The sequence below is a fragment of the Vombatus ursinus genome, unplaced genomic scaffold (assembly GCF_900497805.2).
Source record: "Vombatus ursinus unplaced genomic scaffold, bare-nosed wombat genome assembly UNPS02014807.1, whole genome shotgun sequence".
NCBI lineage: Eukaryota > Metazoa > Chordata > Mammalia > Diprotodontia > Vombatidae > Vombatus > Vombatus ursinus.
The window spans coordinates 14,060,527-14,084,317 of NW_020954585.1; the positions used below are offsets into that span (position 1 = coordinate 14,060,527).

Below are 23,791 nucleotides of genomic sequence, written 5' to 3' on the forward strand. Positions count from 1 at the left end.
TCAACAGTATGATGTAACAGTCCCCAAAAGCCAATGCAATAACAGGCTACATCAAGATGGAGTGTAGTTTGTAGTAATAGAGAGGTAATAATCCTAATGTACTCTACCCTTACCAGATCTTATCTGGAGTGTTGTGTTCAGTTCTGGGTTCCATAGAATAAGGAGAACACTGATAAGCTCTTGGGTCCAAAGGAGGATAGCTATGATGGTGAAAGGCCTTGATTCCATGTTACGTAAGGATTAGATGAAAGAACTTGGCATGTTTATCCTAAAGAGGAGAAGATTTAGGGGAGAAATGATAGTTGTGTTCACATAGATGAACTTATTTAAAGGATTGTCATATAGATAAGGGATTAAATTTGTTCTGTTTGGGCCCAGAAGGAGGAACCAGGAACAGTGAATGGAAGTTGCTGAGTCATATGTACGCTTGATGTCAATGGAGAAAACAAACAAACAAAACTCTCCCAAAAAATATTTATCTAAAATTGGAGCCAGTGAGATTCCCTCACTCCATCCCCATCCCCATCCCCAACTTGAATGGCTTCAGACAAAGGCTAGATGACCGCTTTTCTGGTGTGGTATAGTGGGATTTCCTTCCAGCTACAAATTAGATTGGAAGGCTACTGAGATCCCTTTCAACTACTGTACTGTAATCCTGTGAGATAAATGGACAGACTGCACATAGAAACTTAATGTTAGTAATATGGAATTGAATGGGAGAAGTGACACAAAAGTTATCATCAAAGATATGTATAAACAGAAAAGGAGGAAATATAATTGGCTAGGGAGAGCAACAGATACTCAATGGACAGCTTGTGTGCTCTGTAATGTATAATATAGAAAGGAAGACTTCTCAGTGCATTTGACAGTGCATTAGCATGAGGTCAAGAAGAAGAGCCATACAAACTAAGAGTTATGTGTGGGTTATAATTTACACTATTAGAGCAGAGAGTTTTAACTTTGGGTCTATTAACTTCTTAAAAAATATATTATAACTGCATTACAATGTAATTAGTTTTCTTTGTAATACTATATATTTTTCTATGCATTTAAAAATGTTCTGAGGAGGGGTCCATAGGTTTCACCAAACTACCAAAGGGGTCCATGACTAAGAAGAAAAAGAAAAAGAAAAAAAGGTTAAAAACCCTTGCATTAAGGAGAGTACCTGTGTTAGTGGGGAAAAAAAAATAGATCCATTAGAATATACAAGCATGCATATGTTCCATAGCCTTGAGAAATTTCCATCTACTTAGAGAGATTTAACAGATACAGGCTGTGCAGCTGAATCTACTTCAAAAAAAAAAACAATGTTATTCCATTTGTGTCAAGTATTCTGACATCCTCAAATATTAACTTTTCTTGATTTATGTACTAAATATTTACCACTCTTGCCCATGCCTTGAAAAACTAAACTATATTCTTGACTTGGTCATGGTCACTAAGCAAGTAAGTACCAGAACTGGAAGTGAAATCTGCCTTTGGACTATTAATGCATTTCTCTTTCTACTATACCGCTTTGCTTTGGAAGCCAATGGAAAAAAAGATTATTAGTTTTGAAGTCAGAGGAATTGGGTTCAAATCCTATCTTCACCTGTGTGACCTTGGGTAAGTCAATTAATTTCCATGGGCTTCAGTTTTGTCATCTGTAAAATTATCTATTTCTATGGTCCTATAATATTCAAAGTTAACTTTTCATCATAATTATATTTCTTATAATCTATCTTGTTTATTAAAAATCCTACTATGGTATTAGTATGATTTTATGATAAAGATATTATTCATATCTGTTAATGAATATAGTCAACTTCATTTGGGACTACTCGTTCTCTTTCCCCCAAATCCTTCTACTTTCTAAACTTCCCTATTACTGTTAAGGACACTGCCATCCTTCAAATCCTCTTGGCTCACAACCTAAGTGTTATCCTCCACTCCTTATTCTCTCACTTCCCATCACCAATATATTTTCAAGACCTGTGTCAATTTTACATTTGTAACATCTCTTGACTAGGTCCCCTTCTGTCCTTTGACAATTGCCACCACCCTGGTACAAGCCATTATCTCTTCATGGCTGAATTATTATAATAGATTACTGGTTGGTCTGTTTGTCACAAGTCTTGTCCCATTCCGGGACATATTTTATTAAGCCACCAAAGCAATTTTCCTAAAACACAGAACCAACCATGTAACACACTTCTCATTAGACTCCATTGGCTCCCTATTATTTCCAGGGTCAAATATAAAATCACGTTTGTCATTCATAGTCTTTTATGACTCAGGCTGCCACTCTATATTTCTAGTCTTCTTATATCTCACATCTTGCCATATAATTTTTGATTTAGTGACTCTGGCCTTCATGCTGTTCCTTGGACAAGACTCTTCATCTCTCAACTCCAGCCATTTCAATGGCTGTCCTTCATGCATGAAAATTCTTTCCTCATCTCTGCCTCCTGTCTTGTTTGACTTCCTTCAAATTCAGCTAAAATTAGAACTTCTACAAAAAGCTTTTTTCCCAATCCTTCTTAATTTGAACGCCTTTCCTCTATTTTTTCATATATATATATATATATATATATATATATATTCTATATATAGTTTGTTTGTATATAGTTATTTGCATTTTGTCTCCCTATTAGACTGTGAGCTTATTGAGGTCAGGGACTGTCCTTTGTCTCTCTTTGTATCCCCAAGTTCCTGGCACGTAGTAGGCACTCAAGGAATGTTTGACCGACTACCAGGGATATCTAATCCACCTTTTGTAATAATTTTATCAGCTTAACTATCAATTCATTCTTACTAGTGATATAAGATTATCAACAGTATGTTTGTCATAGTCACAAAGTACTTATGGTTGAAGAGTGATGCTTAGTTGTACATCAGAGAAAAGGGTATGCATCAGAATAATAATAATACTTAGCACTTATATAGCACTTTAAGTGGTGTCAGCCTCAAATAAAAATGGATCCCTGCTGGCTGCATATTGACTTAGAAAATTGACATTTGACATGATCTATGTTGTGTTACATTTTAATTTATTTTGTTAAACATTTTCTAATTATATTATAATTTGTTTCAGTAGCACTCAGGAGTTTCGCCAGTCACATGTGGCCTGCAGTCTGCAAGACTGACATTTCTACTTTAAGATTCTCAGAGGGCTTTACAAATATTATATCATTTGACCTTCAGGTCACCACTGTGATAGACACTATTATTATCCCCATTTTACGAGAGAGGAAACTGAGTCAGATAGGAGTTGTGACTTGCCCGTGGTCACAGAGCTAAGTTTCTGAAGTTGGATTGGAACTTACATCTTCCAGATTCTAGGCATTGCATTCTAATCATTGTGCCACCTAGCTGCCTATGGAAAATTGTTTTGTTTTGAGGAAGTGAGCTGAATCTTTGTTTGAGCACAAGCAATTGTCTCAGTGAAGCAGAATTTCATACATAGTGGATGTTCAAAGTAGACTGATATGTTTTTTTGTTATTTCTTTTTTTCCTTCAGATGACCTGAAACCTGTCTAGCTGTCTTTCATTAGGCCAATATAGAAGTTCGACTGTCTCATTATCTCTCACATCAAATCTGAAAATAGAAATCAACCCAGAAGCAACTCTTATCTTTCAAATTATTTAGTCTGCAGTTTCATTAGAACTTTCATTAAGTCTTTCTTCATCATTAGAATTATCTTAATAGTAGCTTATAGTGAGTTTCCGTATACCTACTAGTCCTCATGTCTAGTCAGTCAAAAAAGAAAAAGAACTTCTGAGTTAGGAGCATTTTCAGAAACATCCTTCTCAGTTTATGATATTATCAGTGGCCATATCATTTTTCAACATGGAGAGTTAGGTGGATCTATCTGTGTGTACTGACATTTAGTACTGAAGATGTTTTTTAAGTTTCTTAATTTTCAAAATGTATCATTAAACTTGTTAAGTGTAAACAGTTAGATTATTTTTTTTAAAGTGATCATGTTTTGGCAATAAGGTTGAGACTGAGTTTGAAGAAACATTTTTTTTTATTATTAAGCAAAGTCATTACTTTCCTTTAATTTAGTTTTTCTTTATCCAAAAATGTTTTGATATTTTATCTTTATTCATAATGACCTTAGAAAGAGGCAAGAAGTTGTATACAAAAAAAAGGCACATCAAAATGTTCTGTTTGTTTGTGTGTCCTTCAAGTGGCACATTGGCATGGCCATTATTGTCTGAGAGTGAAATTCTTAGGAATTTATCTCAATTATAGTATTTGAATTTCAGGTGGGACAGCCTCCCGGCAGAAAGGATTTCTGGGATGCATTCGATCTTTACAGTTGAATGGGATAGCCCTGGATTTGGAAGAGAGGGCCAAGATCACCCCAGGGGTGGACCCAGGGTGTCCAGGACATTGTAGCAGCTATGGAAATTTATGCCACAATGGAGGAAAATGTAAAGAAAAACACAGTGGATTCTCTTGTGACTGTAGCTTCTCTGCATACAGTGGGCCATTCTGTTTGAATGGTAAGGATGAAAAGTAAACATATAAGGACAAAATATGCAGGGAAATTATGTCAGTACAAACAAGATTGCTGTCTTGTATTAGGATGAATGACTCATTCTGTGCCTTATTTGAATGAGTCCACTACTTGCTTTCTAAATTCTTTTTCCAAAATACCTATTTTGAAGGCATTTCTGTTTAATGAGGAAAAAATACAACTGTATTCTTGAAAACCAGTGGCTAATGCTGTTAAATCGTGATATTCATCCCCTATGGGTTTCTCTAGGGATTATATGTACAATCTCTTTTTCTAGCTAAAGCTGATGCTTTCAAGTAATGTGGTTATTAACAATTTGCCCCATCTGACAATTCTCTACTTTTAAAATCATTAAAAGCATCATTGTTATTTGTGGTAATGACTTTCAGTCATGCAAGAAGATTTAGAAGGCATTGTGTTTTTTTTTTTTCCCTTGCCAACCAAATATTTCAACCAAAAGACTAAATACTTTTCGCATTAAATATTCATGTGGGATGAAACTGAGACACTTAGACCATTCCTTTTCGGATGTGTTGAGCAGCTGCTATTAGTTTAAGATTTTTTTTTTTTTAAATCTCTCAGTTGGCTCAATTCAAAGTCAGTTTTTTTGAAAAGAAAAGAGGAATAGCTGTGGTATCAAATATGCCAGGCATCATGACTCTCTCTCTGTCTCTCTGTCTCTCTCTATTACACATATATACATACACACACACATGAATATAGATGTTCATCATGCACATAAGAGAGTCAATAAGGCCTAGTGAATAGAAAATTGACCTTGAGGTCAGAAGACCTGGTTTCAAATTTGCCCACTAATACATACAGATAATCTGATCATGGGCACATTAGCTGACTTCTCAGTACTCTAGGCAACTCTCAAAGAAAAAGAGCTAATTTCCATTTGTAAAGGGTGTTTCCTCATCCAGGACTTTGCTCTGCCAATGAAATCTTAGGTCTAGTTATTATCCCCATGTCATATCTATCTATTAAATTTTTATTAGCCCTTGTTAAAAATTGAGAGATAGGGAAAATTCACTAAGTTTGTATTGTCTCTGTATATTTGTCAAATTTTCTTCTTTTTCATTTAAATGTGAGTACTTTGAGCATCTGTGACTTAGTCCATAGAAGTCACATATTCTTAACTTTTTTTGTCACAGCCTGGTGAAACCTATGGACTTCTACTCAGAATAATGTTTTTAGGTGCATAAAATAAAATACATAGGACTACAAAGAAAACTATTTATAAATTGTTACCAAAAAAACCCAAAACAATTCCCAGACTAAGAATTCTTGATATATCTTCCATGAACCCTCCTATTCCTCTGAGAGTTGCAGTGCCTACCCCCCCCCCAAAAAAGAAAAAGAAATGAAACAAAACAAATTAACAAAAACTACCACTTAGTCTCCAACATTCTGGAGATGAGCATCTCTAAATTTAACTGATGGGAGAGGGTGGGTAGATTAGTTTCTTTTCTGATAGACAGTCTGTTGCTTGGCCCCTAATCAAAGGAAACCATTCTAATTTTTTAGGAATCAGTTGAGCTTATGTTCCAATGACATAGGCTTCTAGAGCCCAGCTCCATGCCTTAATAAAGCAACAGGAATATATCTTTTCTGAAGGTATTCATGTTAAGTACAAAGTTGAAGCAGAATTCCCAGAGAAAGAGACATTTGGGAGTAGTAAACAGCTGTCCAAAATGTCTTTCAGAAAATCATTCATTCCCTCCACCCCCTCCAAATAAGTAAAATATAAATGCCAACAAATAGTAATAAGGAAAATATTCCCAGTACTGAACTAGTATAGTGTTCATATGTCAAGACAGAATTTAATTATGCCCACTACTTTATGTATTCAAGTCTCAATTTTCTAAATGATTCCCAATTCCCTGTTTCCAATTGCATTTTAAATGTTATTATACAGCCAAATGTTATATTAGACATTAGGAAGTATATTGTGGGTGATAGGGAAATGACCCTGAAGTGTTAGGGGAATATAATTATTGTTTGATTATCTAATGAGATCCTTTTGTAATTTATAATTGCCTTGATTATTTATCATATTTAGAAAAAAGTATTGCCAGAATAATCTTATGCAGCAGATAATTTCCATCCCAAACTCCCATCTTGCTAAAAATCATCTGACATTTCTTTTTATGCTTAATTTAATAGTATATTTCTTAGGTTTGAGAAGTTATTTAAAAGAAATTTTAGAAAGTGAAGACATCACAAATGAGTTTTCCATTCTAGTTCCTAAGAAACAAATCCCACTCCAAAATCTATGCTTCTGGATAGATTTCATCTCCTCTCAGATTGATGCCTTAACTAGCTTAATTTTAGGTCCTTTACAACACAAAAAGGAGAATGGGAATGAAAATCATAAGGTGCTTTGACATAAAAAGACCTTTCTTAGCAGTTAATTTTCAGGGTAGAGAACCAACTTCTTTCCATTTCAATAATTTCTAGGCTATAGTACACGCCACATTTGAAGTAATAGTTACAGAGAAGAGGTAAGGATATCAATAAAGAATTGGAGGAAAATGAATTGAAATAAAAACTGTCTTCTGTCCTCATGATAGGAGCTCACAGATTTATGCTGTGAGGGAGAGTTCAATACTTGTGTTTCCAAAATTGAAGCTATTTTAAAAACTACTGAAGAGACTGAAGTAATAAAACATACTATTGATTTATATCACAGTGTTTTGGGAATGGTTGGAACATGCTTTAAGTACAGTAAAAAGGAAAATGTACATAGCTGACATGGTAGCGTAACAGAATTTTATTGTCATTTCAGAGATTTCTGCATATTTTGGATCTGGCTCCTCAGTGACTTACAATTTTCAAGAATATTACACCTTAAGTAAAAATTCCAGCTCTCATGCTGCTTCATTCCATGGTGATATGACACTAATCAGAGAAACAATCACATTAAGCTTTCGAACAACACGGACTCCAACTTTGCTGCTTTATGTAGGCTCCTTCTATAAGGAATACCTTTCAGTTATTCTTGCCAGAAATGGTAAGTTCCTTTGTAGTGGTGGCCAAAAGGAAATTGAATAAGAAAATTAGAAATATTATGGATCTTATCAATGTTTACACTACCTAAGATGCTCTTCAACTGATATTTTGTAATCATTGGCTTCATTTTTCAGTAATATCCAACATACTTATTTCCATGAGGAGGTATCATTTCAGTGATTGAATCAGGGTGGTTTTTCTCCTATTAAACCTCTGATAGTTTGGCATATTTGTGTTGACTATGTTTTATGATTGTAGCTCTTCAATGATACATAAAAATAATCTGAATTCAATTTTGCAGCTCTTTAAAAAACATACCTAGTTAGATTTGGCAAATATTTCTTAAAGAGTAGTAATAGAAATGTGGATGTTAATATCATAACATCGAGTAAGCATAATTTGCCACATACACCAAATGTAAGGCGTATGAAAACTTAATTTAAGCCTTGATTCTTGCCTGCCTTTGGTTGGAATGTCAGTAATACCATGAAGCACTACAAAGAAAATACATCCAGCCTATTTCCTGGGTTTGGGAAAAATAATGACAGTACTCAGTGATATTGGATTGTTATTAGGCAAATTAAGGCTATTACTTGACAACTTAAAAAGTTCCATAGAAGTTTCTGGCTAACAGGTTTCATGTTAAATGTGTGCCTACTTCTGGTCTTGTATTGAACTTTCTTCTAACTTCTTAAACAAGGGATTTTTTTTTAAATAACTCCTTCACTGAGTATAATAAGATTCTATAAGCTATGAACTTCTGTAGCACTTTCCATGTACCCAATTACCGGCTAACAGGTTGCTGTCATGCACCATTAGTGAATTTTATTAAACTGTCTCATTTAAGAAGTTATTGAAAAAGTAGGTCAATCCCTGATAAACATAAACACCTGACTTGAGACTTTTCCCTATGAATTATGCTTGCTAGCCTCATATACTTGAGAAAATTCTCCTTCAGGGTTTTTAACTTGTTAAAATTCCCCATCTTCCACTTTTTCTTGCCACTTAAAGCTGAATATTCTATATAAAAAGTAAAGCAATATGGCATAGTGGATAGACGACAAGACATGATGTCAGGAAGACTTGGATCCAAGCAAAACACATAATTTCTTAGTGTCCTAGGTAACTCTCTAATAACATTTTATAAGCAATCTGTCTATTTGCATTATTGTAGGAAGTTTCTACTGTGGGATTTCAACCCATTCACGAAGGTGAAGGTCCAGTCCATGTAATCCATCCCCTCTCAAAAAAAAAAAATCCTATGAACAAATTTGTCAGCTGGGTAAGGAAGCTGAATTTATGGTAATAGGAGTTTTGAAAACAAGCTGAAATTGGAATTTTTGTATTTTCTTTTGAGCTCTGAGCTTAACTGACCAGAGGGAAAACGAAGTTGAGAAGATATCCTGTGAAGCAAATTAATTGATTCTCTGCAGGTGAATGAGTAGTATTAGTTTTGAGGATACAGTGTAGGTCTGAAACTGTTCATTTCTATTTAGCTTCATCTTGAAGTCTGATTGTGACCATCTGGAATAATTTTCACACATTTCCCTAATTTTAGGAAATTTCCTTGTAAGCTTCACAATGTTATTATTGTGCTACTAAGAATTCTACTTTGATAGACTGTATACATGTAATCTTCGAATCAACATGTTGGGACTTCAGAACTTGTTGCAATTTCATATATAAATATATACACACACATATACACACATACATATATACATACATGCATATACACATACATATGCATACATATATGTATATCTTCAGATTTATAAGTTCTTTTGGGAACACAATTCATAAAAAAATTGTAAGAGATAGTTTATTGGCTACTCTTTTATTTATAAGATCAGAGCTGGAAGGGATTTTACAGATGATTAAAGATGTCCAGCCCCTTCACTTTATAGATAACAAAACTGGTAGCCAGAAAGTTAAGTGACTTACCCAAGGTCCCAGAGGTTATAAGTAGTGGAGCAGAGATTCCAACCCAGTTTCCTCACAAATTAGTCTGCACAATGTTAACAACACCATACCCCCCTGCCCCTGGCAATGCCATTGAAAACTCTTACATTTCAGGTACTCCCAGGAATTGAGAATGATAGTTCATTTCATAAATAAATAACTATTCAAAGAAGTGGTCATGTGGACATCTGGTAATATTATACTTGGGATGGAGGAAACAAGATTTACTGGAATGTATGTGTGTGAGAGATGAAACTTACAAATGAATTATTTTGGAGAGATTGAAATTGTACTGCCTTTTCCGGAATAAAGAAAAATATGTTATAGATTCTGCATATATTGCTGTGTAAATAATATTGACCCTAAAATATCATATTTTTCCTTTAGGAAGTTTGCAGATCAGGTACAAATTAGATAGCCATCAAGAACCAGATGTTTTTAACAGCAATTTCAAAAACATGGCTGATGGACAGCTTCACCATGTGAAGATTAACAGAGAAGAAGGTGTACTCTTTGTAGAGGTAAATTTAAGGAATACTGATACCCCAGGATACACAACTTAAAAGAAAATTCAACAGTTAGTCACCTTTAAATAACTACTACTCAAGGCTTTTTCGTAGCGTATAGAAATAGAATCACGTTCAGTCTACTCGTCTGCGGAAATGGGAATCTATTAGCACTGTTGTTTGATGTTAAAATGTTATTCTCCCCCTATAATTTGTGTTATTTTTTTCTGATGAATAAATGTTTCTGACTTCTTGCACATGGAATTGGTTAATAATTGCTATGCAAGGGAAATATTCTTGTTGGATTATGAGAGCAAAATACTAGTGACATTTTGTTAAAAAGAATCATTTTTAAAACATTATGAAAAATATAAAACTTTTAAGAAAGCCAGTTTCTTCCTGATTGACTTCCTGCCATTTCTGGGAAGAGGACTAACTTATAACTTATATGGTAGATATCTTGAAATGAAAAATACCCAGTGGGGAGAGAAATGCTCATGAATCTTTTATAAATAAAATCATGTATCTAAGCCAGGGCTGGGCAATGAATTTTTATAAGCACTGGCAGAAACATCTATTTTATTGGCTTAGAATAACATTTAATTGTTTGATTTTGAAGTTTTCTTTTAAGAGAAGTCAGAGCATTTATCTTTAAAAAAAAAAGTCTCACATCTTATAGTGCTTACTAAATAATACAATGCACACAGAGAAATTAAAAAAAACACTTTGATAAATTCTGTCTAAAGTAGAACAATAATTTCCCCTTCCCCCAAAATAATAGGTATTTAAAACAATGTCTCAGTCAAGATTAAAATTATATGTGTTTGTTATAGAATTATTTATGAAACACTTTTCTCTATCTTAATGATTCACTCTTTAGAATTTGTTTCTTTAGTTATTTTGGTAACATTAGCAAGTACTTATTTGTGTATCCCAATCTCCTTTGGCTTCCCTTCCTTCTATCAACAAATTGTCATCTGTTCTGTTATTGTTGTCTTTTGGAAAACAACTTTGTAGGTTAACCAGAATGCAAGAGAGCAAGTCACCCTGTCCTCTGGCATAGAATTCAATGCAATCAAATCCCTTGTTCTTGGCAAGATTTTAGGTAAGTAGGAGAAAGAGCACTTTTTTGCTTCAAAAAACACGGATCAAAAGTGTTATATTACATACACACACACAAACACACACACACACACAGACACACACACACATATGCACGCACCCTAATCTTTCTGAAAGAAATTCCTTGTCTTCAGTTTAATAATATAGTGAGTGACAATCAAGGTAGAAACTATACTTCTGTCAGAGTGCACATGTAATCATGGATAAGTGCTTCCTGTAAAATGAGCAAGTATATTCCATTAAAAATAATTTCGCACTTATCTCTCTCATTTGGCAATCAAACATAATGAAACATGGTATTTTGCTTATCCTCCAAAAAGAGAAGAGCTACGATCAAAGGAGGCATGAAGACCATGGATTAGTTATTAATCAGTTTCCAAATCTTGAAACCACCATCTGAAGCTAAAGTTAGAGTATTTGAAAGGAAAAGAAAAAGAGAAGCAGCTGTTTGTTTTCTTTCTGCTAATGAATGAACCCTGGGAAGTGGCAGAAGTCCTGTTTTTTTTCCTGCTGTAATGTAGCTGATGGAGGTTTTGTGATTGCAGTCTGTTATCCTTAACACTCTAGAAGTTTCATAGTCCTTATTTATTCCTGCCAAATGCTCCTGATTATATCACTCAAAATATAATTATCATTTTAGAATCATAATGTGAATGCCTTTTTTTCCCTTTTCATTTTCCAATCCTTATCACCAAGGACATGATTTTTGGAAGTTTTTTTAAGAGGAAAGAAAATATAAACACCATTGACATTTACTCATAACAGTGAGAATGAGAGCATTATTTTGCTGCCTACTTCCTATTCTTTGATTAGTAGTTATTAGTAACCTAGTTTATTTTAGGCAATTTAAATAAAAAGAATAGTGTTGACCTTTTCAGCTACTTGTATTTTGATTCATTGGTTATTATTCTCTTTTTCTTATATATATTCCCAAAAGCTGAAACTGCCTGAGTGAACATAGTGCTGCTGGACAATCAAAACAGAAGACTGAAAAGGATGATGACTAGGTTTATATGTTAGTAAATGTTTATAGGCACTCTAGCAGGCATTAAAATTATGACTTCATGTTCTCCCAATAGGGAGAAAGGTCGAATTGTGCTGTTCTCTAAGTGTACTACTGTTATAGCCCAGTGATGATTTGCAAAATAATATTTATTAAGCTGAACTGAAAAGATCACAATTTTACATATAGAGTTAATAATACAGGTTAAACTATTAAGGTGGAAGAGTGATTGGTAACTTTATTATTTGGTTTAAATGTAAATATATGATTATGAACCAATCTGACTAGAAATGGTGATTTTGTTTTATGGTGCTATTTTGAAAATTAAACCAAATTTTGGTCTGAGGTGACTCACTAAAATATACAACCTTAGTTAGAAAAGTATAGCTTTTATATTAAATTGTTATTAGTCACTATTGGCCTGGGCTTTATTCTGTAAGCTTATAGGGAAAAAAAGTTTGTATTTTCAGTTTTATAGAATCTTACAGAATTTTAGTAGTCATATAAATGATTTGAATTCAGTTTTCTGAGATATTTCTCGACATGGTGCTATCATTTTGTGAAAGGCCTAGAAACTAGAAAACCTTGGGCAGATTATCATGCTGGGTATCAGTAATGTTATCCATAGACAGACATTGACAAAACTGAAAACCATTCCTCAATAGATAAATGGTCAAAGGATATGAACAGGCAGTTTTCAGGGGAAGACATCCAAGCTATTACTAATTGTATATAAAAATGTTAATCCTTAATTAGTGCTAATTCACTAATAACTAGAGAAATGTAAACTAAAGTAACTCTGAGGTTCCACCACACATTCCTTCAGACTGGGCAAGAGGACAATGACAAATGTTGGAGGGTGCTGCATGAAACAACCACATTTGTGCTCTCTTAGTGTAGCTGAGGATTGGTCCACCCACCCTTTGTGGAGAATAATTAGGAATTATGCCCCCAAAGTTTCTAAACTACTCATACCCTTTTACCCAGCTGTATAACTTTTGGGCCTATACCCCAAAGAAATTTTTTTAAAAAGAGGAAAAGGACCTTTATATACAAAAAATAGTCATGGTAACACTTTCTGTAGAAGCCCCAAACTGGAAACTAGGGAGTAAGGGAGGAGGTTTTTTTTTTTCTATCAGGGAATGGCTTAACAAATTATAGCATATGGACATAATGGAGTAATATTCTTTCATTAGAAATGGCGAAATGAAATAGATAGCTTCAGAAGAAACTCGGAAAGACCTCCACAAACTGACTCATAGTAAAATGAGAGATCTAGAGGAGCAATTTAAATAATGACAACAATGTTAGAAAGAAAAACAACTTTGAAAGCCTGTAAAACTCTGATTAATAGAATAACAAACTAAAAGTGTAGAAGACGTAAGATGAAACATGCTACTTATATTCTGCCAGAGAAATGATAAACTTGAAACACAGAGAGAGATATACATTTTCAGGCATGACCAGTCTTAGAATTTGTTTTGTAGGAGTATGCATGTTTAAAATGAAGATTTTCTTCTTAATTTCTTTATTTTTTCCTCCTTTCTTTTTCCCTTCCTTCCTTCCTTCCTTTCCTTTCCTTTTCTGCCTTCTTTCTCTCTTCTCTTGTCTTCTCTTCTCTCCTCTCCTCTTTTCTTCTCTCCTCTTCTCTCTCTCCTCACACCCCCCATTGTTGTTCAATGGTACTTTGGGAAGGACAGAAATTTAAAAAAACAACAACTTAAAAATAGAAAAGAAAACATATTATTTCCTTATTCCAAATTATAATAGCTCAAGAATTTCTGTGGCTGTCATTTGGATAGCCTCAAAGATCAAGAACTAGAAGGGACCACAAAGGCCATCTTGTCTAACCCTCTCAATTTCCAGGTAGGAAACTGAGACATAGGATATTAAAGTGATTTGCCCAATTGACACACAGGTATAAGAATCAGAGATAGAATTTGAACACAGCCTCTGACTCCAGATCCAATATTTTTTCCATTATATCATGTTACTCGTTAAATACCATTTATTTGCTTTTATAGCAGCAAATTAAAAAAAAAACTAATAAAAAATTGCAGTGGAGTAAGTTTGTACCTTCTCTTTATTTTGACATTAATTTTCTGTTTGACATATTTAAACATCTTTAGCTTAAACTATTTCTCCTAGAAAATATTTAACCTAGTCACTAATAAGTAGAAGCTTATGATATGCTAACAAAAATAAAACACAGTTAAATATGAGAATACCATATTGGTCAGAAAATGGGCTGACCCTATTATAGCCCATGTATGCAAAATAAGATATCTTTAAAAGGAAAAACAGTTCATATATTGAAAAAAATAACATTATTTTAATGTTTATGTGAGCTAGACTGGGAAAAATAGTGAGACCTACATTTTAATCAGTATAGTAATATAAGAGATATACTATGGAATAATGGACAGAAGCCTGGCCCAAGAGTCAGGGGAACATCATTTCAATTCCTCTCTCTGACATATTTTGGCTATGTGACCTTGGTCAAATCTCTTAATATCTCAGTGCCCCTCAGAAAATTCTCTAAGACAATAAATTTCAGAAAATTTACTGACCAAATATGACAGAGGGAATTTCCTTACCAAGTCTTCCTGAACTTAGGAGATTATAGTGCAGCTTGGTGCTAGGGTTGTTAAAACCCTGTACCTAGAGTCAGGAAGGTCTGAGTTCAAACCTGATTTTAGAAACTTTCTGTATGTATAACCCTGGGCAAGTAACTTAAGGTATATTTCCCTCAGTGTTCTCCACTGTAAACTAGAAATCATAATAGCATCTATGTTCCTGAGTTGTTCTGTGGCTTAAATGAGAAAATATCCATAAAGCTCTTAGTACCTGCCTTGCACATAGCAGGTGCTTAATAAATGCTCATTTACCTCTTTCATTGTCCTAGACCAAAAAGACAAAGAAAAATTAGTAGGCCTGTTCTAACTGTAAGTTTTAGCCAAGGGGGCAAAAATGTGCATCTAAATACATGAGTTAATAAGAAACCTGTAGCAGTGGGTCTTAGTGATAATTTAAGGAAGGGGTAATTGTCCTTTGTGTGTGTGTGTGTGTGTGTGTGTGTGTGTGTGTGTGTGTGTGTGTGTGTGTGTGCGAGGCAATTGGGGTTAAATGACTTACCCAGGATCACATAGCCAGTAACTGTCAAGTGTCTGAGGCCAAATTCGAACTCAGGTGCTCCTGACTCCAGGGCCAGTGCTCTGTCCACTGTGCCACCTAGCTGCCCCTGGGGTAACTGTCTTTTACATTTAGAAACTAAATTTTGACCCATTATCAGAGAACTACAAAGTTTGCCCAAAACATCCTCAACTGAATCACATTTATTTTTCTTCTATCTGGGTATATGATATGACTATATGTGAGTAGCAGATGTGCAACAGAATTGTCTGGACAAATCTTCGAGGTAACTTTAGTTTTGTAGGCCTAGTTTTTGAGTGAAGTAATGATTAATGACTTCTATAAAAAATTCATGGGTTTGACTACATTTGACTGTTATCCCAAAATAAGTTCAGAATTTTTAAAGATATTTAAGACTTCAGCATTTTGAGAACTTGTTATAGTCATAATTAATATATGCTGAAAATACTGGGAGACAAGAAGGGGTACTTAAAAACTTTCTACCCAGACATTTTCATATGTCTAACTTGATTTTTAATTTCTGCAATTTAAATTTACTCTTACCTGCTCTTCAGCAGAAACAAAACAGCTGGTTACCATCATTGGAATACTTATTTTTCCTTTATATGAAGACAGTAAAGTCATTTCAAATTTCTCTGCTTCAAGTTAAATTTATCCCTTATTCTTTAATCTTGTTTTCTGGTCTTTTTCAATTCAATTTAATTCAATTCAGTTCAATTCCAGAATCATATATTAAGTTCCTCTGATATGCAAAGGCACAGTGCTAGGTGTTAAGAATTCAAAGACAAAAAATATTTTTAAAGACTTTTTACTTTAAATTTATTCATTTATCAAAAAAAGGTCTTCTTTTATGAAAACCTTTATTTTAAACACTGTGGAGGATTAATAAGAAGCCATGGTCACTTCAATTACATTCTAGTTGAACTAATTAGTCTTTTCCAACACGGTAAAAATTAGAAATTATTTCATTCCTGAATGTATGCAGATATAATATTTTTATGTAAATATGTACAATTGAAAGCAGATAAAAGTGTGATTAAGTTTTCAATGGATATTTCTTCCAACATATAACTCATTTTTATTTTATTCATGTTTTGGGGATTGGCGCCAACCTACTTTTCTTAGCCTTGCACTGGAATTATGTATTCTGTTTCTTTTGATTAACAGAAAATAGTGATGTTGACCAGGAGACAATGAAAGCCAACTCTCAAGGGTTCACTGGATGTCTCTCTTCTGTGCAGTTTAACCATATTGCTCCTTTGAAGGCTGCTTTACACCACTCCAGTTTAGCCCCAGTTACTGTTAAAGGACATGTAGCTGAATCCAACTGTGGCACTTTAACTGGAGCTGAGTCAACACTGAGTGAAACAACACATTCATTTGCAGGTAGCATATATTACTCTCCTTATTTCTCTTACCTGACAGGGCTTGCCCATTGAGTGTGCAGCACTCCTCACATTGTTATTACTTCACTCTGGGTGACACGCTGGGGGTAGTTTTCAAAATATGTTCCATTTGGCCTGTTTAGCTTTATTTTCAAGGCTTCTTCTTTTCCATGTTCTTTGTTTCTTATTCATTTGGAAATATTTCACTGAACAATTGTAAGTGAGTCCACCATGGAGATTCATACTCTGTGATGCATCCAGACGTTCTGCTCTCATTTCAAACATGTGTAAATTACTTAAGAACCCTACTTTCTACTTGTTTCTGTCACTGTCCTTTTTTCTGCTACAGATCATTCTGGACCAATAGATGAGGGAGAACCCTTAGCTAATGCAATCAGAAGTGACTCTGCAATAATTGGAGGTAATAGGGACTATGGTAGTAGTTTCCTTAAGACTTTTTATTTTAATGATTATTGCTATTTGATTATTGGTAAGAAACACATGCAAAGAACTGCAGTTTTATTTTGAAAGCTTCAAGCACTTGGAAGGATTATCAACAGACTAGTTTTCTTAGTTGCTATTTTTCTAATATCTTCTTGACATCATCTTCTCTAGAAATAGTTGGTCTAAGTAGTTGAAGAATCCACTGAAGCATAAACTTTTAAGAATAGTTGCAGAGCTGTCTAATGCAAGCATCACAATATGTAAATGGACACCAGGTGCCCCTAGGCATATAGCATATGCTTAAGGAAAAAGCATTCTGATGGCTTCCTGGACACACAGCTGCTTTTACAAGTGGGTTATATTAAGAGTAATGGAATCTGTGATAAAATTGCTATTTAAAGCACACATTTTGTGCTGCCTTATTGCTAAGGAAAATGGGAATTTGCATGTGTTTAGAGGCTTTCCCCAAGGAAAGCATCTTTTGCTTTGATTTCAAATTGAGAAAGCAATAAGATCCTTTTTAATTTTTTTTCCCTTCCTGGCAATAGGAATAATATGCTCTCTGAGGTCTAATTATCATATCAAAAAGTGAGTCAAAACAGCGCATGTTTACATTTTCTCTCACTGGAGAGGCAGCATGGTATAGTAGACAACACAACAAATTCTGGAGTCTGAAAATATGCATTATGGTTCTTTTGCTTATGTCATTGGAGCATACCACACTTATTTGAACACAGCTTTTCTCCAAAGAGAGAATTATTCAAACATTGATATTCTGTGCATTTTTTTACAGCATTAGTGTTCCCATTTTATGAATACAAAACAAGAGTCAAAAATGGGTTAAGAATATATAACTGGCATTTTCTTTTTTCTACAATGAAATACACTATTATTGTTCTGAATCAGTTGACAGAAAGCGTAAACATTTAAAGAGACTGGTTCATTTATTTTGTTTAAGAATCAAAACTTGACAAGGTGGGGTATAAATGATTCTCAGTATTTCTTAGTTTGGGATCTTTTTTTGTGTTTAAAGAGCACAGATGATGTTTATTCACAAAAGTCAGTGACAAAGCATAAAATTAAATTAGGCCAAAACGTCTGATAAAGTGGAAAGATGGCTGGGTTTAGAGTCGAAAGACTGAGGTTTGCTTGCTGTGTCACTTATTATTTAAATGCAGTCAATTCAAGCATATAGGGTAGCCCTTTTTGAAATAGTCACGTCTTCAGAAAATTGCAATGACATATATATTATTTCCTTGGGCAAGTCGCTGACCTCTCTTGTGCCTTGGTAAAATAAGGAGGTTGGACTAGATGATCTTAAAATGTCCTTTCTAGATCTAAATAAAGGAACCAATGAAAGACCATTGTACATCTTACAGATCAATGAATAGATACAATTGAATCTTTCAAATAATTTATAAAGTTCAAAGTAGAAAGGAAAAATTAGAACCAACTTTCAAGTGTAAGAATGAGTAATACTTGAGAATTCTTTTTAGAATGCCTAAAAAAATTTAGCTGTGAGTTTTGAGACAGACTGCAAAATAGAGAACATGAGTAATATAGTTTTTTTCATTACATGGAATTTCCTTTTTGTTGTTGTATGAGAATAGATTCCAATTAAATTAAAATTATCCTTCCCCACCAAGAAATGTATGGCATGTGTGTATACATATACACATAGATGTGTGTGTATGTATGTATGTGTATATATATAGTATATATATATATTTCAAGAAATTTATGGTGTATGTATATGTCTCTATCTTAAAATTTTTTTGAGGGGAAAGGTAATTTTAATTTAAAATGGTATGTATTATATATACTAAAGCAAATCTGTATCTGTTAAGATGTTAAGACTGACTCCTTATATGTTATGATATATTATATATTTCAATATGTATATATAGTCAGTCTACTTTGGCTCAATCTTACCACTTTTACAGATACAGATTTGCTGGCCTGAAGGAATACTGTAATTCACCCTTGAATATGACAGTGGGCATGGTATAGAACACTTTGAACCAGGGTGGGGTGGGTGATCATTTGAAAGACACATACTGTCAGCACAGAACATGAATGATTTCCTTCAAATCCATCCTCTTATTTAGTAGGTATCCTAATCTTTGACACATTTTTTGTAGACTAAGTCCAGGATTAGATTTTATATATATATATGTATATATGTATATATGTATATATGTATATATGTGTATTTTTTCCTGATATATATGTATGTATTTTTTTCCTGAACTGTTCAAGTTCAAGTTCATACCAATTGACTGTCCTCTATCCATTCAATTGGAGAGGTAGCATTTGTTATTGACCATGTAGTAATTGCTTCTGAAATTCCTTGAAAATTACAATCGCTGCCGAAGTTTTAAAATTTATAATTATCAGTTTGAAGTTTGTCACAAAGCTGAAACTGAGCTAAACAAGCTATTTGTTGAAGACAAATTAACCTCTTAGCTCTTTTCATTTCCTTTCCAGTATTTGGAGGATATAATCTACTTGAGTCTATGGATGCCTTTCCACACTGACTCAGTTCAATTTTCAATTTTTGTATTATTTCTATGGAAATAATTACAATCACATATTGTAATCTTTACAATCCCATAATTACCTCCTGAACAGAAGGAACATCTCCTGGGGGAAATTATATGGTATGTGAATAAGGAAGCCACATAGCACAGAGTGCTGGCTCTGGGGACAAAGGACCCGAGTTTAAATCTTTCCTCTGACACCTACTACCTTGTGTGACACAATTACTACTTGTGTAATACATTTAGACTTCCTGTGCCTCAGTTTCATCATCTTCAAAATGAGTTGGACTAGAATGGCTTCTGAGATCCTTTCTGTCTTTGACCCTATAATGGCATGTTCTTTATTTGTTTCCTATTAACTATCACATCAGTAAGTACTGAAATACACAATTGTGTTATGCACAAAAATGAAAATGCTAGTTTTAAATTTAAAAAAAATCATAGAAGTAGAGCTGGAAAGGACTTTAGAGGCCATCTAGCATAACCCCTTCATTTCACAAATTAGGAAACTGAGACCCAAAAAGCTCAACATTTCATGGATAATAAATATTAGAGCAGGATTTAAACCCAAGGCTTGTGACTTCAAACCCTGAACAGTTTCTTCCTCTTCATGACAAATATGCCAAAATATAGTCCCTTACCTCTAGTTAGCAGCTAAGTTAGCTATGAATGAATCAGAAGGTATGTTTTAGTACCTGGAAAATCTGCTTCCAGGCTTATAAGCTTGACATCAGTGAAGATCATTTAAATGTTCAGTAAGGTTTACAATGAAAAGTGCTTTATGACTTTAACCATGTTTTGTTTTATAAAATTCTTGAGAATCTAGAATTCTTAATGTAAGAAATGAGCTTAGTTTCAGATATAAACACCTTTCAGATTTCATTAAATGTCTCAGAAGAGTCTCAATCCACAATGATTTTATTTAGCGAGGAAAATCATTTATTTAAAAAAAGTATACTACGCATTTAAAAAATATATATCTTATGCTTAATAAAGATCTGATTTAATTAGCTATTGTTTATCTATTTTATTTTAATCCATTTTATATTGTCTATTATACATTAGTTATATTATTTGTATTATTTATTATACATTGTCATATCTATTATATCTAATATATTCTATTATAGATTATTTATTGTAGATTATTTATCACACTCTATTTTAATTATCAGATTCTCTCTACAGTTTTCTATTAATGGAGAAAGGCACCTGTAAGGGGAAGTCAGAGAGGGGTGAATTAACCTGGCATTTTGTTATTTTATGGTTTTATCTAAGACTAAGTAAATATACAATGTATTAAGTAAGAGATTCTATAGTTTTGGCTCCTTTAGTCCACTAGCATTAACTATTGTTGAAATCATTTATGAATAGTTAACTTGAATTTCCTATCTCTGCAAAATATTCTCATGCCAATTCTGTTTCCAAGTTAGTAAGACTGCAGTAGATGTTTTTTGCCAGGACTTTACGAGTCTGAACGTGGGCTACCACCAAGATTGAAAATGAAATCAAAAGTTTGCAAAAGCAGAATAATTGCTAGTACCCCTTAAGGTATAAAAAAGTACTTTCCTAACAGCAAATCAGTGGAGTAGCTTAGAATTTTTAATTGTACTTATTTATTTACCTCTTTAGGATAATGTGTAGGTGTGTTGTTGTTTTTTTTTTTTTAAAGAATACCCCACTGAGGTAGATGGTACATGTTTTTCTTTCTACATTTAACAGAAAAAGTAACAGCGGGTTAGAGAGGCTAAGTAACTTGCCCAAAGTCACACAGTAAATAAGTTTTTTGAGAGTGGATTGATTCAAAGGTCTCCTAAATTCAAGTTAATCACTTTCTACTCCACTATTCTACCTCATAACTACACCTAAACTATAAGCTTCCTTGGGATATTTAAAGGACTTGACTGACTAAATCAAGGGTTCTTAATTTTTTGTGGCATGGACCCCTTTGACAATCAGGTGATGCCTATGGATCCCTTCTCAAAATAATAATTTTAAATGCATAAAATAAAATACATAGGATACAAAGGAAACTGGTTATATTGAAATGCAATGGTTTTGTTTTTTTGTTTTTTGTTTTTTAAAGTCCCCAGACATACCTAGCCTGAATAGACTGAATAGGACAATGCTTATATTGCCACTGAATCCATACTTGTCATAACTCATACATTTCAACCTATTTCAGTCAATAACTTCTACTCCTTGATATTAAAATTTGATTGAATGATATATTAAAATAGGAATCTACAAACTAGAGATATATCACTTTAAAAAAGTGTTCATTATATCAAAATGAGACAGAAAATATATGCTGAAAATTTATATTTTGTTTAAGAGGACTATTCTTTCAGTCAATTTCCTTAAAAAAGAAAACAAACAAACTAGACTTCTTTTAAGTCTAAATAATTATTTACATTTAATAGATCCATTCATTACAAATGCCAAATTCCTCTATCACTAATACATTAGCTTTAATTCAGAAGTTAACTTTACCTTATTTATTTTGTTGTTGTTGTTGTTGTTGTTGTTGTTGTTGTTGTTGTTGCTGTTGTTTTTGCTAAGCAATGGGGTTAAGTGACTTGCCCAGGGTCACACAGCTAGTAAGGGTCAAGTGACTAGTCTGAGACTGGATTTGAATTCAGGTCCTCCTGACTCCAGGGCCAGTGCTCTATCCACTATGCCCCCTATCTGCCCCAATTTCACCTTATCTTAATGGAAAAAAAAATCATGGTGACTAAGTCAGCAAATCCTGAGTCCAAACTGGACTAATCAAAACTTTGATGAATATTGCTAATTATCAATAATCAGTACCACTCTGCAAAAATTTCCAGGATCCAGAAATATATTTCTGCTTTCTATATGAATATATGCATATATATGTGTGTGTATATATACACACATACATATGTATATGTATTTATATGTAACTTTAATCTCATTAGAAATAGTGGATTGATTTCTAAGCTTTCTGCATCACACACTATGTGGAATCAATGGGGCAGTGACTAGTGTAGAATCTTACATGTTTCCATGTCTTTCTTCTTTGCTAAGAGAACAATTTCAAAAGATTTAAGATATTGCCTAGCTAAATAGTCTCAGTAACTTCCTTTCTATAGATGATTTTTAAAAAAAATGTAGAGAAATACTTATAATCCTTTTGATATTAGGATTTATCTTTTATCAATATTATCACAGTATACATATTCACCAGTCTGTCATCATCAAGGAATTTCATTAAACCTCACACTCATTCTAATCTCATAAAAAATATTTGTATGTTTTTAAGCCTTCCAAAATGTGTATGTTTTAATCATTCAAACATTCCAATACAATGTTCACACAGTGATGTGGACATGAGGGCCTGTGCGGCAATATAAATACATTCAAATGGATTCTTACAAGTTTAGATTAAAGCCATAAAATAAGAATGTGACATAGAATTTGATAGGGCCCAGAAGCAATATAAAATTTATAATACCACTTGTGTTATGATGTTAGAAATATATGGAATTCCAAAACTTTCAAAAATAGATTATCAGCTTTTGTCAAAGCTTAGAATTTTTATTATCTCTTCCTGGCCAATGAAAACTCAGGGTACTTTCTATTCAATCACCTCTTTTGGAAGAAGACTTATTATTTGGAGACTGATTCCAAGTATTGTTTTTCTCTTTCCCCCCACTAGGTGTGATAGCAGTTGTGATATTTATCTTGCTTTGCATCACTGCCATTGCAATACGGATTTATCAACAGAAAAGCTTGTACAAAAAAAATGAGACAAAGAGGGCAGAAAATGAAGACTGTGCTGAGACTGCCCTGAAAACTGAGCTCACCGTGCAAAATAGAGTTAATGAAAATCAGAAAGAATATTTCTTTTGATTGGAAGTTATGATTTAATTTAATACTATGATAGTTTGACTTTCTTGCTAAGCCAGGGGCTCTCAATGGACAAAAAAGAAAAAAAAATAAAATAAGCTCTTGCACTCATAATAAATGCAATGGATTTGCAGAACTCTTATACTGCATATGTTTCAGTCTCAGTGATTGCTCTAGGAGGCCTCTTTCAATGACATATATTCCTTAGCTATCATAAATGCATTTTATGTAACAGTGAATTAGATATTGTAACCAATCTCATTGTTGGTAGTTTCTGACCGTT

The 23,791-nt window shown here is 33.5% G+C and overlaps 1 protein-coding gene across 6 annotated transcripts in view; it reads left to right on the top strand.

The window, feature by feature from the left end:
- Positions 1 to 23,511, top strand: part of LOC114052343 (contactin-associated protein-like 4) — a 587,798-nt gene extending 564,287 nt beyond the window's left edge. For 4 of the 6 annotated variants that reach the window (XM_027874897.1, XM_027874896.1, XM_027874900.1 and 1 more), the window contains 7 exons: positions 4,252 to 4,491; positions 7,297 to 7,521; positions 9,870 to 10,003; positions 11,006 to 11,093; positions 16,434 to 16,652; positions 17,001 to 17,072; positions 23,318 to 23,511. In XM_027874897.1, the coding sequence (XP_027730698.1) occupies positions 4,252 to 4,491; positions 7,297 to 7,521; positions 9,870 to 10,003; positions 11,006 to 11,093; positions 16,434 to 16,652; positions 17,001 to 17,072; positions 23,318 to 23,511 (1,172 nt within the window). The remainder of the gene's footprint in view (positions 1 to 4,251; positions 4,492 to 7,296; positions 7,522 to 9,869; positions 10,004 to 11,005; positions 11,094 to 16,433; positions 16,653 to 17,000; positions 17,073 to 23,317) is intronic. The other 2 variants (XM_027874899.1, XM_027874901.1) reach the window with 2 other exon arrangements.
- The last annotated feature ends 280 nt before the right edge of the window (positions 23,512 to 23,791 follow it).